This window comes from Pseudophryne corroboree, chromosome 1 (genome assembly GCF_028390025.1).
Source record: "Pseudophryne corroboree isolate aPseCor3 chromosome 1, aPseCor3.hap2, whole genome shotgun sequence".
Classification (NCBI taxonomy): domain Eukaryota; kingdom Metazoa; phylum Chordata; class Amphibia; order Anura; family Myobatrachidae; genus Pseudophryne; species Pseudophryne corroboree.
Genome location: NC_086444.1, coordinates 1,137,466,964 through 1,137,483,770, shown reverse-complemented (window position 1 = coordinate 1,137,483,770; position 16,807 = coordinate 1,137,466,964). Strand labels below are relative to the sequence as shown.

At 44.1% G+C, this 16,807-nt stretch overlaps 1 protein-coding gene across 4 annotated transcripts in view; it reads right to left on the bottom strand.

The window, feature by feature from the left end:
- Window positions 1-16,807, bottom strand: part of SORCS2 (sortilin related VPS10 domain containing receptor 2) — a 1,363,792-nt gene that overhangs the window by 104,483 nt on the left and 1,242,502 nt on the right. For all 4 annotated transcript variants that reach the window (XM_063923915.1, XM_063923923.1, XM_063923934.1 and 1 more), the window contains one exon: window positions 14,966-15,042. In XM_063923915.1, coding sequence (XP_063779985.1) covers window positions 14,966-15,042 — 77 coding nt within the window. The remainder of the gene's footprint in view (window positions 1-14,965; window positions 15,043-16,807) is intronic.

The window sequence follows — 16,807 nt, the reverse complement described above, 5'->3', positions numbered from 1 at the left end:
CCAGGTCGTCTACCTGGGTTGCAAGTCCTGGGAAATACACTGCTAACGAGCTGGGTTGTGGACCCGGGACTTTAAACACGGGTAGACCCTTTCAGACATAAGCTGGACCCAGGTCAATGCGTGTTCACGCGAAAAACACGGGCAATAGGATTATGTCTGAAGGGGGTATAACAGATGCTGCAGAAAAAAACAATCTAAAAATATTATAATTTGATAACACTGTTATTTTGGTGACATCAGTATAGCCAATGTTAGACATTAGGAAAGTTTTCAAGATACAGAAATGTATATAGTATGCTGATGATATAATAATAATAATAATAATAATAATGATAATAATAATAATAATAATAATAATAAAAAGAGTTGGTGCACACATTCCTGAAACACTCTGTGATGCTGTGAGAGCAGTACGGATGGTGTAATGGTTAGCATTACTGCCTCACAGCACCGAGGTCATGGGTTTGATTACCACCATGGCCCTAACTGTGTGGAGTTTGTATATTCTCCCCATTCTTGCGTGGGTTTCCTCTGCTACTCCGGTTTCCTCCCACAATCCAAAAATATACTGGTAGGTTAATTGGCTCCCAACCAAAATTAACTATAGTGTGAATGTGTCTGTGTGTACATGTGATAGGGACTATAGATTGTAAGCTCCACAGGGGCAGGGACTGATGTGAATGGCCAAACATTCTCTGTACAGTGCTGTGGAATATGTGTGCGCTATATAAATAACTGGTAATAAATAAATAATAAATTATGTTACAGATTGTTCTATCCTCACTCACTTCCATACTGGGCAGATTCGGACAAACAGCAGATATAAAGGGAATATAGAATAGTCCTCACACCCTAGTGAGACACACCTTATAAATACAATAACGTGACCGCACTGTAGTGTACAGATGTGTCCACACTAACCTATTCTCAAATCGCACCATATATTATTTTACTAATCCTCGCCAAGCGTCCCGCCACACAGTTTTGTACACAAAACGCGTCTTATTCGCACCGTAACTGTGACAAACGCACAATGCAGCAGTAGCCTGAACAATGACGCTGGCACAGCATGCAGCAACTGCGTGCGCTATCCTGGGAGAAGCAAAACACCAAGAACCAACAACGAGTGACCTGTGCTGTGCACCCCCCGCCAGGCAGCGTTGTGCTTATTCTGCGACTTTATACCAACTCCACCGTGACAAACTACATATCCTTAGCACCAGGCACACTAAAAAGGACTTTGGATGCAGCTGTGATGTGACACAGGCGATAAATTAAGATATAGGTACAAAAGTCCATGTATTGTTACCTGTGGTGATGCGACTATACAGCGCAAAAAGGATGGGCGGATGAGGACACATCTGTACTAAGGGAATGAGCCCCACTGCGTAATCTACGGAACAGGGGCTGACAGCCGTACTACTACTCTGCATTGCGTTATCTATTGACTTTTCCCCTTTAGATCTTAAAAATAAACAACCCTTTAGCACAGTTCAGCAGACATGGCCTTGCAGGATAATCACACAGGCGGCCAATGTTATTTTAGTGTTAGTCACAGAGGAGCTTCACCCCAAGTTTACAGTAACTGTTAAGCCCAGAAAGGCGATACTTGCGCCCAGTGTTATTTCTGTGCCTGACATGTTATTCTACGCACTTGTTTGTTTTGGACTAATACTTTGTTTGACAGCACTGAAACAGATGCCTGTAGCTGGGGCTGTACAGAGTGACAGATTAATACTCTGATGACAATCGGCTTAATCTCCACCAGGTCACTCTACCAGTTCCTAAATCTCTCTCTCTCTCTCCAGTTTCCTCTGTCTGGGGAGAAAGCCTTGTGGAAAGGAGGATTTCTTACTGCAATATCAGAAAGGAGACTCATTTGGGGAGCTGGCAGCGATGCTGCATTTGTTCATCATCTGCTGAAAATGATCTGTCAACTTTATTTAGCTGTATGGAGGAACGGAGACGTTCCCACGGCCCTTTATATTGATACCAGATTGCAGTCCTTATACTACTGTGCTGCTGTAATGCCCTCATGGAAGGGTGATCAGAGTATTAGGTAGCTTGCACTTACTATGTTTCAGGGTGTGTGTGTGTGTGTGTGTGTGTGTGTGTGTGTGTGTGTGTGTGTGTGTGTGTATACACAGTATTATATATATATATATATATACACTGCTCAAAAAAATAAAGGGAACACTTAAACAACACAATGTAACTCCAAGTAAATCACACTTCTGTGAAATCAAACTGTCCACTTAGGAAGCAACACTGCTTGACAATCAATTTCACGTGCTGTTGTGCAAATGGAATAGACAACAGGTGGAAATTATAGGCAATTAGCAAGACACCCCCAATAAAGGAGTTGTTCTGCAGGTGGTGATCATAGACCACTTCTCAGCTCCTATGCTTTCTGGCTGATGTTTTGGTCACTTTTGAAAGCTGGTGGTGCTTTCACTCTAGTGGTAGCATGAGACGGAGTCTACAACCCACACAAGTGGCTCAGGTAGTGCAGCTCATCCAGGATGGCACATCAATGCAAGCTGTGGAAAGAAGGTTTGTGGGGCTGTCAGTGTAGTGTCCAGGGCATGGAGGCGCTACCAGGAGACAGGCCAGTATATCAGGAGACGTGGAGGAGGGCAACAACCCAGCAGCAGGACCGCTATCTCCGCCTTTGTGCAAGGAGGAACAGGAGGAGCACTGCCAGAGCCCTGAAAAATGACCTCCAGCAAGCCACAAATGTGCATGTGTCTACTCAAACGATCAGAAACAGACTCCATGAGGGTGGTATGAGGGCCCGACGTCCACAGGTGGGGGTTGTGCTTACAGCCCAACATCGTGCAGGACGTTTGGCATTTGCTAGAGAACACCAAGATTGGCAAATTCGTCACTGGCGCCCTGTGCTCTTCACAGATGAAAGCATGTTCTCACTGAGCACATGTGACAGACGTGACAGAGTCTGGAGACGCCAAGGAGAACGTTCTGCTGCCTGCAACATCCTCCAGCATGACCGGTTTGGCAGTGGGTCAGTAATGGTGTGGGGTGGCATTTCTTTGGGGGGACCGCACAGCCCTCCATGTGCTCGCCAGAGGTAGCCTGACTGCCATTAGGTACCGAGATGAGATCCTCAGACCCCTTGTGAGACCATATGCTGGTGCGGTTGGCCCTGGGTTCCTCCTAATGCAAGACAATGCTAGACCTCATGTGGCTGGAGTGTGTCAGCAGTTCCTGCAAGACGAAGGAATTGATGCTATGGACTGGCCCGCCCATTCCCCAGACCTGAATCCAATTGAGCACATCTGGGACATCATGTCTCGCTCCATCCACTAACACCATGTTGCACCACAGACTGTCCAGGAGTTGGCGGATGCTTTAGTCCAGGTCTGGGAGGAGATCCCTCAGGAGACCATCCGCCACCTCATCAGGAGCATGCCCAGGCATTGTAGGGAGGTCATACAGACACGTGGAGGCCACACACACTACTGAGACTCATTTTGACTTGTTTTAAGGACATTACATCAAAGTTGGATCAGCCTGTAGTGTGTTTTTCCACTTTAATTTTGAGTGTGACTCCAAATCCAGACCTCCATGGGTTAATAAATTTGATTTCCATTGATAATTTTTGTGTGATTTTGTTGTCAGCACATTCAACTATGTAAAGAACAAAGTATTTAATAAGAATATTTCATTCAGATCTAGGATGTGTTATTTTAGTGTTCCCTTTATTTTTTTGAGCAGTGTATATATTCCTTTTTTTATTTCTTAAATAAACCATACACTGAAGTGACTCATATGGCCATTATCTCTGTAGAGGTATTCTGTATGTGGATGGCAGTAGTTACATCATTGCCATCCCCTTGCTAAACAGGAAGTGTTTGTTATACAGGAAGTGCCTCTGCAACTATTGTTTAGCATGACTTGCAGCTAGTAAAGACACAATTCTGCAGTTCCCCAGATTTCTGCGGTGAATTGCACCCAGCCCACTTTTCAATCTCTGGGGGATATGTATCAAGCCTTGCAAAGAGTGGAGAGATATAAAGTACAGGCTGTGTTTAAAAAATGAAAGTTAGGAGCTGATTGGTTGATACTTTTATCTCTATCCAAGCATTTATACATCTCGTTTTCGTTATTTTATTAAATGCAGGTCACAGAGCAAAACCCATGGGGGAGAAGAGGAGATATTTGGAATATTAAGAAAACAGCTGCACAGGAAACTTGCAGTAATCCATAGCAACAGCGACATAACCAGGAAATTAAGTTACAATTAGTGTTAATAGTATTTTTTAATCCATGTATGTATAAAAACAGCCACTGACTGCTTAAATATTGTAATATTTCGAGATATAATGTCAAAATCTAATTCACGATTTGTCCCTACTTTTTTTTAAGTATCCCTATGCTCTCTCCTCTTTTCTACATATACCCCCACATCTTTATCTTGTGTATATTCTAATTTTATCCCCCAATATTTGTGGCTAGGTTACCTTTGTCATTTGTTACCATATGTAAATTTAATAAAACATTAATTTTGGGGTAATGTGTGAAATCTAATAATTGCAATGTTCTATTCACAGGGAACATACAGTGAGCCAGATTATGAATAAGATCTGATGGTACAGTATACCCGCCAGCCTGAGATGACAATTATACACTGCCTGAGGTAATAACTTAGAGACAAGAACAAGGCTGAGCTCTGGCAAGGGTTAGTTAGTGATACAATATCTTTCCTAGCGAGAAGGTTCCCTTATTAAGTAACTTGGAAGACAACATATGAAAGTGTCTCAGCGTTGAGGCCACAGCTGTAAATTGTGCAGACGTGACAGACCGTGCACAGCGATATATGCCTTGAATACACAAGTCCTCTATAATTCACCACCTAACTGCAAGTGCCCTTGTACATTATTTGTATAGCCGCTCGCTGGGTGCTCCACCTTTCATACATTTAAATAGCTAGATCTGTGTGGACCAAACTCCATGTATCTAAAGGAAATGATGGTGTGCAAGTTTTTTTGCTTACAAGACAATGGGCCTATTTTTGTGAAAGGCCTGGAGCTGTAGTCACCTCCACCCCATGGTTAATCTGGCTGTGGCTACATGTTCTGTATAAGTTGAATTAACTTCTATTTTATAATGGTCTTTTAACCACTTAACTGACGATTTTCCCCCCTTCAAAACTGTTAATAACATTGTTTTTTAAATTTTAAGTATTTTTTAAAAATATTTAAATATTATATTCTGCACATCTGCAGAACGGATCTCCTTGTCAAAAACAGGGGGCGGGGGACACAGTGGGAAGGCGCACGAGATCTGACCATGCCAGTTAAGTGGTTATGCAATGTTTATGTTTACATAACAGTACATCATACTTGCCGACTTTTAGGCTGCTCTCTCCGGGAGAGAGCAGCCAGGTCGGCTCAGCAGGGGGGCAGGCAGTAACATAACGTGCAAAGGGGGGCAGACCAGAGGCGGAACAGGGGTGTGGCGGAGGCGGAACTGGGCATGGCGGAAGGATCGCATCACGTAAGCCATGCCCCCCGCTGTGTAATGTTGCTATTACCGGCATTATACAGCAGGGGGCGTGGCTATGATGACGCGATTTAACAAGAATCGCGTCATCGCCTGCCCGGACCGCCCACTTTACTCGCTAAGTGGGCGGGTGGGCAGGGGGGGGACCCCTGAAATTGGGAGACTTGCCTGCTCTTCCAGGGGGCCGGGAGGGTCATCCGATTTTTCGGGAGCCTCCCGGCCATTCCGGGAGAGTAGGCAAGTATGCAGTACATCAAACTTAAATATAATGTTTATCACTTGCATACTGTATGTAGAACAATATTCACATAATATACTACAGGATGACTGTTATTCTATATAATATTATTATTATTATTATTATTATTATTATTATTCCCATGATGAATACAGCAATATAATTACTTTGTAATACAGTATAATATTGATATTTTGGTTTTCAGTTGAATCTTTATTTTAATTATAATAAATGATATCTAGACGTCCTTGTGTCAGTGAGACCCTTTATTTTGGCTAGAGGCGTCCGCCCCTCCTCCTTGTTAGTGTCCGGCTGTGAAACCTTCTACAGGAATGTCAGGAATCCCACGTTCTTTGCGCAGGTAATCCCCAGTGACAGCGTAGAAATCGCAATGACTTAGCAGCTGAATTTTTCCTATCAGATAGTATTGTTCCCAGCATAAAATAAATGAGATGTGGGTTCACTACGCAGCAAAGCAAATAAGAGGGTTAGTATTAGTAATAACAGCTGGATGCAAAGTAATGTATAAAAATATTTCTCCGTCTTCACAGGATCCGTCTCGCGCCCTGAAAACTTAATTTCACACAACAGCGGGATGTAGCGTGGAGCTAATTGATTACCTACATTAAAATGAACAAAAGACAATGTATGTCTGTTAATATTACTGATGGTTATATTCTGCTCTTAGTACCTCATTAGGAACCTCGTTTACGCTTTGATGCATTTTGAGCCCAAAATGAGCATGTAAGAATGATGTCCCAAGAATCGCAGTCTGAAGTGTACTGTATGTTGAATCTCATTGAAGATAAATGAAACATAACTGCGTACACCTACACCCAGCAATAGCATAGAGATGTGGCGCCACAGTGTAAGAGTAAGCAGAAAGTTGCATTACCGTATTTGTACACATTACATGAAGAATCATATACCCATGAGTGTAATGTCTTGTTATTTATATTATATCACTAGCTGAATACCCGTGCTTCGCTACGGGATGAGGATAGTAAATTAGAGTTATAGTTGTTCATCAATTTACATTGGTTGGAGATCTAGTATATAGGCATATCTTGCTTCCCTGACCCACTTTATGTAGTGGCCGGACACCTTTTTGGTCCCCCAAGGGACCCTGCTCTTCCCACTATACAACTCTCAGTCTGTGGCTTCCTGCTGCCTCCATTCCCCTTCTCACATCATGTCAGTGCCCCTGTGAAATTATCAATTTATTTACAGTTTTTTATATAGCGCAGCACATTATGCATCTTCTGATATACTCTGTGCTGCTGGGGGACTGTGCTACTTCCACTATATAACTCTCAGTGTGTGGGTTTGTGCTACCTGCATTCCCCTCCTCACATCATGTCACTGGCCCTGCCACATGCAGCCCTGTTATCACTGACATATCATGCATGTCCTGATATAGTCTGTTCTGCTGGCCCACCCATAGGGGTACTAGGGGAGTGTTACCTCAACGATGTTTGTTCCCAGAGTGTAAGTCATATGTGTAGCAAGTTTGGTGCAAACTGCTCCAGGCATTCCCGAGTTATGCTGTCTGCTGAAATACTCTATGCTGCATGTCTCCCCTAGGGGTGCTAGGAGTGTCTTACCCCCACAGTGTTTTTCCTAAATTGTAAGTCATATGTGTAAAATGTTTAGTGTAAATTGGCCCAGGCATTCCGGATGTATGCTGTCTCCTGAAATACTCTGTGATGTGCCACCCGTAGGGGTGCTAGGGGTGTCTTACCCCCACAGTGTTTGTTCCCAGATTGTAAGTCATATGTGTACCAAGTTTGGTGTAAATTGCTTTAGGCATTCCAGAGTTAAGCTGTTTACTGAAATACTCTGTGCTGCTGCCTCACCCCTAGGGGTGCTAGGGGTGTCTTACCCCCACAGTGTTTGTTCCCAGATTGTAAGTCATATGTGTACCCAGTTTGGTGTAAATTGCTCCAGGCATTCCCAAGTTATGCTGTCTGCTGAAATACTCTATGCTGCATGTCTCCCCCCTAGGGGTGCTAGGGGTGTTTTACCCGCACAGTATTTGTTCCCAAATTGTAAGTCATATGTGTAAAAGTTTAGTTTAAATTGGCCCAGGCATTTCGGAGTTATGCTGTTTACTGAAATACTCTGTGCTGGTGCACCACCCCTAGGGGTACTAGGGGTGTCTTACCCCCACAGTGATTGTTCCCAGATTGTAAGTCATATCTGTACCCAGTTTGGTGTAAATTGGTCCAGGCATTCTGGAGTTATGCTGTCTCCTGATATACTCTGTGCTGATGTCCCACCCCTAGGTGTTGTAGGGGTGTCTTACCCCCACAGTGTTTGTTCCCAGATTGTAAGTCATATGTGCACCAAGTTTGGTGTAAATTGGTCCAGGCATTACGGAGTTATGCTGTCTCCTGATATACTCTGTGCTGCTGTCCTCCCCTAGGGGTGCTAGGGGTGTGTTACCCCCCCCCCCCCCCCCTCCAGTGTGTGTTCCAAAATTGTAAGGCATATGTGTACCAAGTTTGGTGTAAATTGCTGCAGGCATTCCGGAGTTATGCTGGAATATACATATACACATACATACATACATACATACATACATACATACATACACACACACACACACACACACACACACACACACATCCATTATTTGCGATTTCCGTTGATGGACAGCGACATTTGCAAACCGATTCTTAGGAAGCACCTGGGACCTAAGGAGAAGCTACCTGCCAAGTTTCAAGATTGCATGCCTTGTGGTTTAAGAGATTCGTGATGAGTCAATCAGTGAGTCAATCTCCTTTTTTGACTTTTATATATATATAATATAGCCATAAAGGCTGGATGGATCAGGACACATGCAGCTAATCAGAGGTGCTTCTTGTGTCACCATATTGCGTCTTTACACCAGGTCTCTGGCACCAGCAAAAGATGCACCTCCTAGGAAGCGTACTTGAGGATGTGCCAGGCCCCCTTAGGTCACATCTCCAGGCAGAGCCGGCCCTAGCCAATTTGATGCCCTAGGCAAAATTTTGTCTGGTGCCCCCTAGCTCCGCCGCTAGTTCTGCATCTGTACCTGCAACGCTCAGGTAGTGGGGCCCACCGGGGGGTTACCCTGTGGGCCAGTTCAACTCTGCACAATGCCACACAGTAATGACCATAATACATATAATTCCACACAGTAAAGGAACCTTACACATATGCCCCACATTAGTAATGCCCATAATACACATAATGCCACACAGTAATGCACCTTACACATATGCCCCACATTAGTAATGCCCATAATACACATATACTGCCACAGATACTGCCACACTTGCTGGTTATACAAAAAGATCAGTATCAAACATGTAGAAACTGTCCATTCTCTTCACTATTCAGTGTGTTTGCTGGTGTCTGTTACTCCCGTTAACTGCATGCACTTTACTTTATACTGTGGGAGCTAAATGCTCTGCCCTCCAGTCTGATGTGTCCAAAAGTCACGCTGCACTGATGTTTCATTAGAAATAGCACAATGCAACTTACTGACCACGTTACAGTGCTAGATGGCAGGGGAATTTTACGGTATGGACTGACTAGGAAATAAAGTGTGGGGAGAACACTACCCATGTTATGTCCCTGCAGATACCTGGGGTTTGCACAGGGATAAGGGACACAGGATAGCAGGGTCCCCCTCCCCCATGTGCACAAGCAGTATAGGTGATGTCAGGTTTCTGTGAAGCAGTCTTCCAAAATACACGTGTGTTATCATAAGAAGCCATCCAGTAATAACCTTATATAGTCAGTAAAAATGTCACAGGTCCAGGAATTGCATTTACTGGGCTTCTGCTGTCTGTCTGAGGTCTCACAAGTCAGGGGCATTCAAGCATGTCAGAGAAAGTTTAAGGCACAGTGTGCATTTTTTTGACAAATGTAAACAGCAGTGTATACAAGTACTGATTGAATACATTTGGAAAGTAACAGATAGTTTGCGGACTGTCCCTCTCAGCATGAGATACTGCAGGGACATGCTTGGATGCCCCTAGACATGCTTGAATGCCCTAGGCAAATGCCTAGCCTGCCTATAGCTAAGGCCGGCTCTGTCTCCAGGGGACGTTCTCAAAGTACTAAATTTACACATTCAACCCTAGGACCACAAATCCAAGATACACTATGCACAGGTCTAGATATAGAGAGTTTTTAGGCTACATATACAGTAAGTGACATACCTAAGTACCACAAAGAGACATACTTTAAGCAAGGAGCTGGGGCTGCAGGTCAGTTTAAATTTCAAACGGGAGTAACACCAACTGTCACCAACTGCCATTCTAAACTGACTCACTGGCAGTTGGTGTGGCTCCTCTATTTGAATTTTGAACTGAGCTGCAGCCCCTCCTCTGGAGCCGCCCTTGGTCACTTCCCAATGCTCTGTGGCAAATTCTCATACCTGAGTGTGGGGTCAGCTGTAAAACCTATAAGATGGGCTGGAGTGATTTGGTCTGGTTGGATTGTTACCTAAAGCTCTGTGTTTTATGTAGCTGTTCACCACATATCGCTTACTCTCACAAAATGTCCTGGAGACTCTCAAATTACAGTGAGCTATCCCAGGGGCTCTGGAGAGTATGCCATCCTCCCCGATACTGGTCAGTTCCCTGGTGAAGTAGGAGGTCTGAGGGATTGATGGAAATTTGCATTAAACTATGTCACTGCTGCAGAAATCCACAAATCATGGCGTTGTACAGCGGGAGGTGGAGTCCACTCCACATGAATAGCCCATTGACCCTGCTTAATTTAAAGATTGAAAAGTCCATAAAAATGTGAATTTATAACTACAGTGTAAATCTGCCATGGTAAAAGTGTAAAAAAGAACAAGAAAAAGATTGTATCCATGTGACATGTCCTGTTCCGTAATGAAAGTAGATTTGCACAAAAATGATCTACAAGAAATCCTCCAAAATAATATGAGCCCCTTAAATCAGGCTTTTCGTAACAAAAAAATAACAAAAAGTAAAAAGTTACAAAAAAACAAAACAAAACACCAAACACAAGACATTGGTTACATGTGTGTACGTTTAGAATTCAGATTTTGGATCACTAGTAATTGCATAGTTGTTGTTTTTTATTTTCACCAGTCTTCCACCACTTTATCACCTCTGTTTCTTCTCAACCCCCCGTATGTGTCTCTATCGTGTCTGCTTTTCCCCCATTGGTCTTTTTCTCTCTCCTTCATCTCTGTCTAACGCTCTGATCTCTGACACCCTTTTCTGTCTCCTAAGGCCTGTACACACAGGGAGAAGTGTGCTGAGCGATCTAGCACAGACCGCTCAGAACACACCTCACCCCCCGCTCAGCACACAGCGGTGAAGTGAGCGATCTACTAGATTGTGCCTGAATGCAGGCCAATCTAGTACTGGCGATAGTGTCGTGCATCGCTATCGCTACTATGGGGCATACACACAGAGAGATCCGTGCTTAATTTCTAAGAAATCTAGTCAGATTGCTTAGAAATTGTGTACCCCCCTTCACTCTCATCTCTGTCTCACAATAGTCTCTCTTTCTCATATCTCTCCTCCCCACCCCACCCCAGTCTGTTTCTTATCTTTACCCATCCCCAGTTTGCTTCTCCCTTATCTCTTTCCTCATCCCATCTCTCTCTCATCTCTTTCCCTTCTCTGCCCATTTCTCTTTCTCATATCTGTCCATCCACCATCCCAGTCTGTTTCTCTCTCATCTTTATCCGTCTCCCCCTCCAGTCTGTTTCTCTCTTATCATTTTCTCCATCCCATCTCTTTCTCATCTCTATCCCTCCTCAATTCCCAGTGGGGTGTTATACTATATATTTATAACAACTCAGAGAAGTGACAGTAGAAGGAGCCTACAGAAATATAAGGCTGTTTTTCTTTAACAAGTTCATGTCACCCTGTTCTGCAATAACTTCATCATTAGTTTCTCTGTAGACTGCTCGAGAACACTACAGCAAATGTGAAGACTATAGCAGGGAACTAGCAGTATGTACTGAATGCAAGGCCCCATAACATGCAGTCACGACAACAGAAAAGGGATGGGCCCTTCTGAAAATTAATTAAGAACCCTCAGTACCGTACCTCCAAACTAATTCCCACTTTCTATCCATCTGTAAATTCATAGCCCTCCCCAGAGACCCGATCCATCCCAAAATATTACCTGTAATGATAATTACAGCGTTCCTAATCTGGCACAGTTGCCTGAAGGGAGAGCTGCAAAGGCTGATTGCTGGCTGCAAAATCAATATGCACCCAGACAGAGAGAGTGCACGCAGATGTAATTACAATGCAGGGTATAACGGAATGGTACATTAGCTTTGCACACATAATTCAGCTGGTATTCAAATACTAACATCCTGAATATAACCCAGGCCGGTCCAGTTTTCTGGTGAATGCCACAGATGTGTTATATTGTAGCTGTGATGGAGAAGATTCATTAATGGCAGCATAAAAAGGAACGTTGTATTTTATAAATGTAATAATGTTTCCAATTCAACAAAGGATTTGGTGAAAACCAGGGCAAGGCAATGGGGCAAATGGAGTTCCAGCTCCAGGCCTACACATGAATATAGGCCTGTGAAGTATCATAGATTCTAAGGATAGAATATCAATATTAGACTTTTAAGTCATGTTTGGTTTAAAACTGAGTTATGAATCTGCCGCGCATCTGTCAGTAGAGTGATAAGTCCTATGATGCAGGATGTTGGCTTTGTCTATTAATTTCACTCTGGGCTGAAGGTGAGGCACTGACGAATGGGCGTCAGCTGGTGGAGTGGATGCCAATATGGGAAGAAATCGAGGAGACCAGATATAGTTCCTTCTCATATATCTTAGAGCTCAAAGAATGGCCAATTGAAGAATAAAGACTGACGAATGTATGGTCGGCAAACGTGACTGAAGAACACTTAAGAATGAAGACTTGAAGATTGAACAATTAATGCTTGGCAAACGTGGCTGAACAACACTGAAGAATGAAGACTTGAAGACTGACGAATAAATGCTCGGCAAACATGGATGAAGAACACTGATGAATGAAGACTTGAATACTGAAGAATTAATGCTGATTAGTCGTTATGACTGAAGAGCACTGAAGAATGCCGCTGAAGAATGAATGCTGAATAGTCGTGACTGAAGATCACTGAAGAATGCTGCTGAAGAATGTATGTTGAACTGAAGGGGCACTGCAGATGTCCGGGAAGATACTCTACGGTCACAAGGCACCCGGGTACGCTGCCCAGAGGGGGAACAGCTGTGGACTGCGGAACTGAGGAATTACCGGCAAGGGTACAGCAGGAGGTTGCGGGAAAACTAGAAGATCGGAACAATAGACCCTTGCAGCACAGGAAGTAACCACAGGGAATTCCTGAGGGAGCTCAGAGCTGGAGCTTCTGCACTGGGCAGTAACTTAAAGCACTGGCAGCGTTGGAGACTAAGCTGACCCCTTTAGTAAGAGGAAGCTGCCTGGGATTGGCTGAGCGCACCACAGAGCCTCAACCACTGGCCACAGTGAATTGGTCTCCAACATGGCAGCACCCAGCGCTGCAGACTCACAAGGGTGCGCCCATTCACCTGCCTGGACTCCCGTCTCCCACCCTCCGGAAGCCACACCAGTCACTACCACAGCCCGCTTCACCAGGGATACGCAGCACCGCCACCAGTCGAACGGGCAGGCCCCGGACCCCAGCTCTGGTAGTAAGCCCCTGACTCCTGACAATTAACAGTAATACCCCTTTTCCACCTGTAGCACAAGTCGCAGCCGGGAGCCTGACACAGCTGCGACCCATGCTACAGCCCCCTTTCCCACAGCACTCACCAACCCGGCCGGGTTGGTGACGCTGCTAGTAGCTTGGCAGGGGCGGCGCTGGGAGATCACATGATCTCCCAGCGCCGCCCTTCCATACACTGTGAACGGCACTGCCGGCTTCCGTTCACACTACACAGCTTACCTGGGTAGGATTCCCGGATCATTTGATTCGGGAATTTGCAGGGGGGCCCGTTTCCACTAGGAAAAAACCCGGGTAAATGCGCGCCCCCGCGCATTTTACCCGTGTTTTTAGAGCTAGTGGGAAAGGGGTATTAGAGAAAGCAGATACTGGAAACCTTTTGTTAGCACCTAGGAGAGTATCATTGCCATATCAATGCTAATTCAGGCCTAGGAAGTCCTTTTGGTTGATGTCGGGTCATTACCTCAAAGGAAATTGAATTCAGAGGAAGAGGCTAATTGCCTGACAGGACACAGACCTTTCATCTGTGTTGGCATCTACAGGAAGCAAACCAGTGGGGTGTAATTAGGTCACATGTGTATTGAAAAAGGAAACTGCACCAGAGTAAAAGCACATCATATTGGATATGGTTTATGACTTAAAATTATATGTTCATAACAGCGTAGCGTGTGGAAACTAATATGAAACCTAGCTGGGGTGCATTCGTTGGATTAAAGGGCAGAGCACCTGTTGTTCTGGGTCCAGCCTTTGGAGAAGCTATGCTTGGCATGGATGTTTGCAACCTGCAGTCTGCAATTTCCTTCCGTTTTTCCTGGGACAGATTAGCTGCACGTTAACTCTGTAAGGTTTGCCATTTTAATTTTAATTGCTTGCCTGTATGCACTCTGTAATCATTTTTTTGTTAACATTTTTTTCTAAATAAGCATTGTATCCTTTTTGTAAATAAAGTTTTTCTTTGTTAGTTAATTCATATATGCTCTCAGAACCCAATCCTTTGGAGAAATTGTAGACCGACACGATATTAATAATACACTGATATAAATTGCCGAATTAGGGTGCGATATCACAGATTGCGTGAATGTGTATATCGTTAAGACTATGTGCAATAGTTATATAAAGGTTTTGTGGACGTGTGACCCCCTTTTTTTAATGGTATCATGGGTAGTGGCAGTAAAGTGTGTTGAATCACTGTGCCCTGACCAATAGCTAGAGCGCAGGGTCCTTCCAAACAGATCAGGGATAAACTGAGGTCCCGGACAAGGCCCATCATCATGACAATATGATGATGACCTGCTGCCTAACAAGGCTACACAGTCGGCTTATTTAAAATGCAAAAAGTGAGTTATTTCTTCATCCACTGGCACAATTCGTGGCCTACACTCAATTGTATCAGCACAATCCGTCTCTGCCTACAGTTATAGTGGCAGACAACAAATAAACACATGTACTGAACTTGGCACACCAACCATGTATATATAATGTCAATTTCTCACCTGTCTCCATGTGTTTCCGCAGTCGGATGTTATATACATTTCCTCCTTGTACTCCACCAGCTGGGAGCCCAGGTTACCTGCATTAGAGAGACAGAGAACACTATGTCTCAGGTAGGATAGTAGTGTTTCCAATGACTACACGGAATAGGACTGTTCTCTTTATTTATTCTGTTAATTGCTGGTCTTGATCTTCTCTCAAACAAGTACCTTTGGCTTCTCATTTTATGTCTTCACTGGAGGCTTTTATTATTTGTATCGCTTCCTTAAATAATGCGGACATAGAGCATAGCGCTGCACAAATAAAAAAGGCACACTGAACCCTACCCCAGGGGAGCTTACAATCTAATAACCTAATCACTGACATACAACACAAACCATGGACAATTTCTCCAGAAACCCATTAGCCAAGTGTATGTTTAAATTATTGGAGAAAACCATTTAAATACAAAATGGCTGATGCAGAGTAAGTACTGTGCCATTTGGTGTAGTGCATGTTTTCGCAGTGAGCATGCCCATAACAGTACTTACGCAGGGCCCTGGGCAAAGAACAGAACAGTACTTACATTGAAGGCCCTGGGCAAAGCAATGCACTGAGGCCCCTACCCACCCATTTGTAGGAACCAATTCAATAAAAACCATAGCATACCTCTCCTGTGGTCCTGTGCCATCTCTCCACATGCTTCCATTCAGTGAATGGCTTTCAGCACTCTGATTGGTGGATAGCTCCAACCGCCCACCAACCAGCATGCTGACAGCAATTCACTGTCTAGCTGCAGGCTGGTAGGTAGGTAGAGAATGCTGCCTTGCCGCTTTTATTGTATGACCACCACCCACCCCTGTTCGAATGCCCCTAGAAGCGTAGGGCCCTGGGCAGCTGCCCAGTGTGCATATATGTTAAGATGGCCTTGCACTTATGCTAACCTGCGCCTGGATGGGCTGAATGGGGGTGTTCTTGGATAGGTCAAGCAAAGTGAGAGTGTGTTTACATAATTCCAAACACTTGCCACCAGGGAAAAAAAACATGCACCTGGGAAAGTTGTATTATATGCAGGCAATCAGGGGCAGGTGCACATAGCGGATGATGGGATTAGAGGCAGGGTTCCCAGGGAAGAACATCCCTAGTGCCCCGTTGTGTCCACATGTACTTGTGTTCCTTTTGTCCACTAGAAATGTAACTCATACTGCTTATGGTCATGCATTCTGTATCATTCAAATTAACAGGACAAGTGATGAATATGTTTCTATAACTGCTCCACTTTGTCATGCAAAAGGAACCATGCAACAGATACTAAACTTCTGGTCAAATGAGTATGCAGATTTTTAACTTCAACATTCTAAGAGCAATTAACCTTGATTTGGACTAACTGGACTTGATTGATGAACCTTCTTTTGGACCGATTCCTCAGGTGTCATTTTCCTTCCATACTGTCCCTTTTCTAGACCCAATGCATAGGTCATATGAATACACTCATCAGTAGGCTTTTACAACGTTATAATACTATCCACTCTATAATTTTATAGTATTTATTTCTGTGTGGGGTGTGTAGACATATAGGGGGAGATTTATCAAAGTTTGGAGAGAGATATAGTCTGTGTTGTATTATGGCGGCACTGTGTGACACACTGTGTGGCATAATGTTTATACAGGGGACATTGTGGCATAATGGGGGCATTGTGTAGCATAATGTAATTTTATTAGTAGGGGCCCCTGCAAGTTAGTTGCCCTGGGGGCCCCCTACAGACCTTAATCCGGCCCTGCAACCAATCAGCTCTAAACTGCAATGTAACAGGCTGTGTTTGAAAAATAACAGATGCTGATTGGTTGGTACAAACTCACTCCAC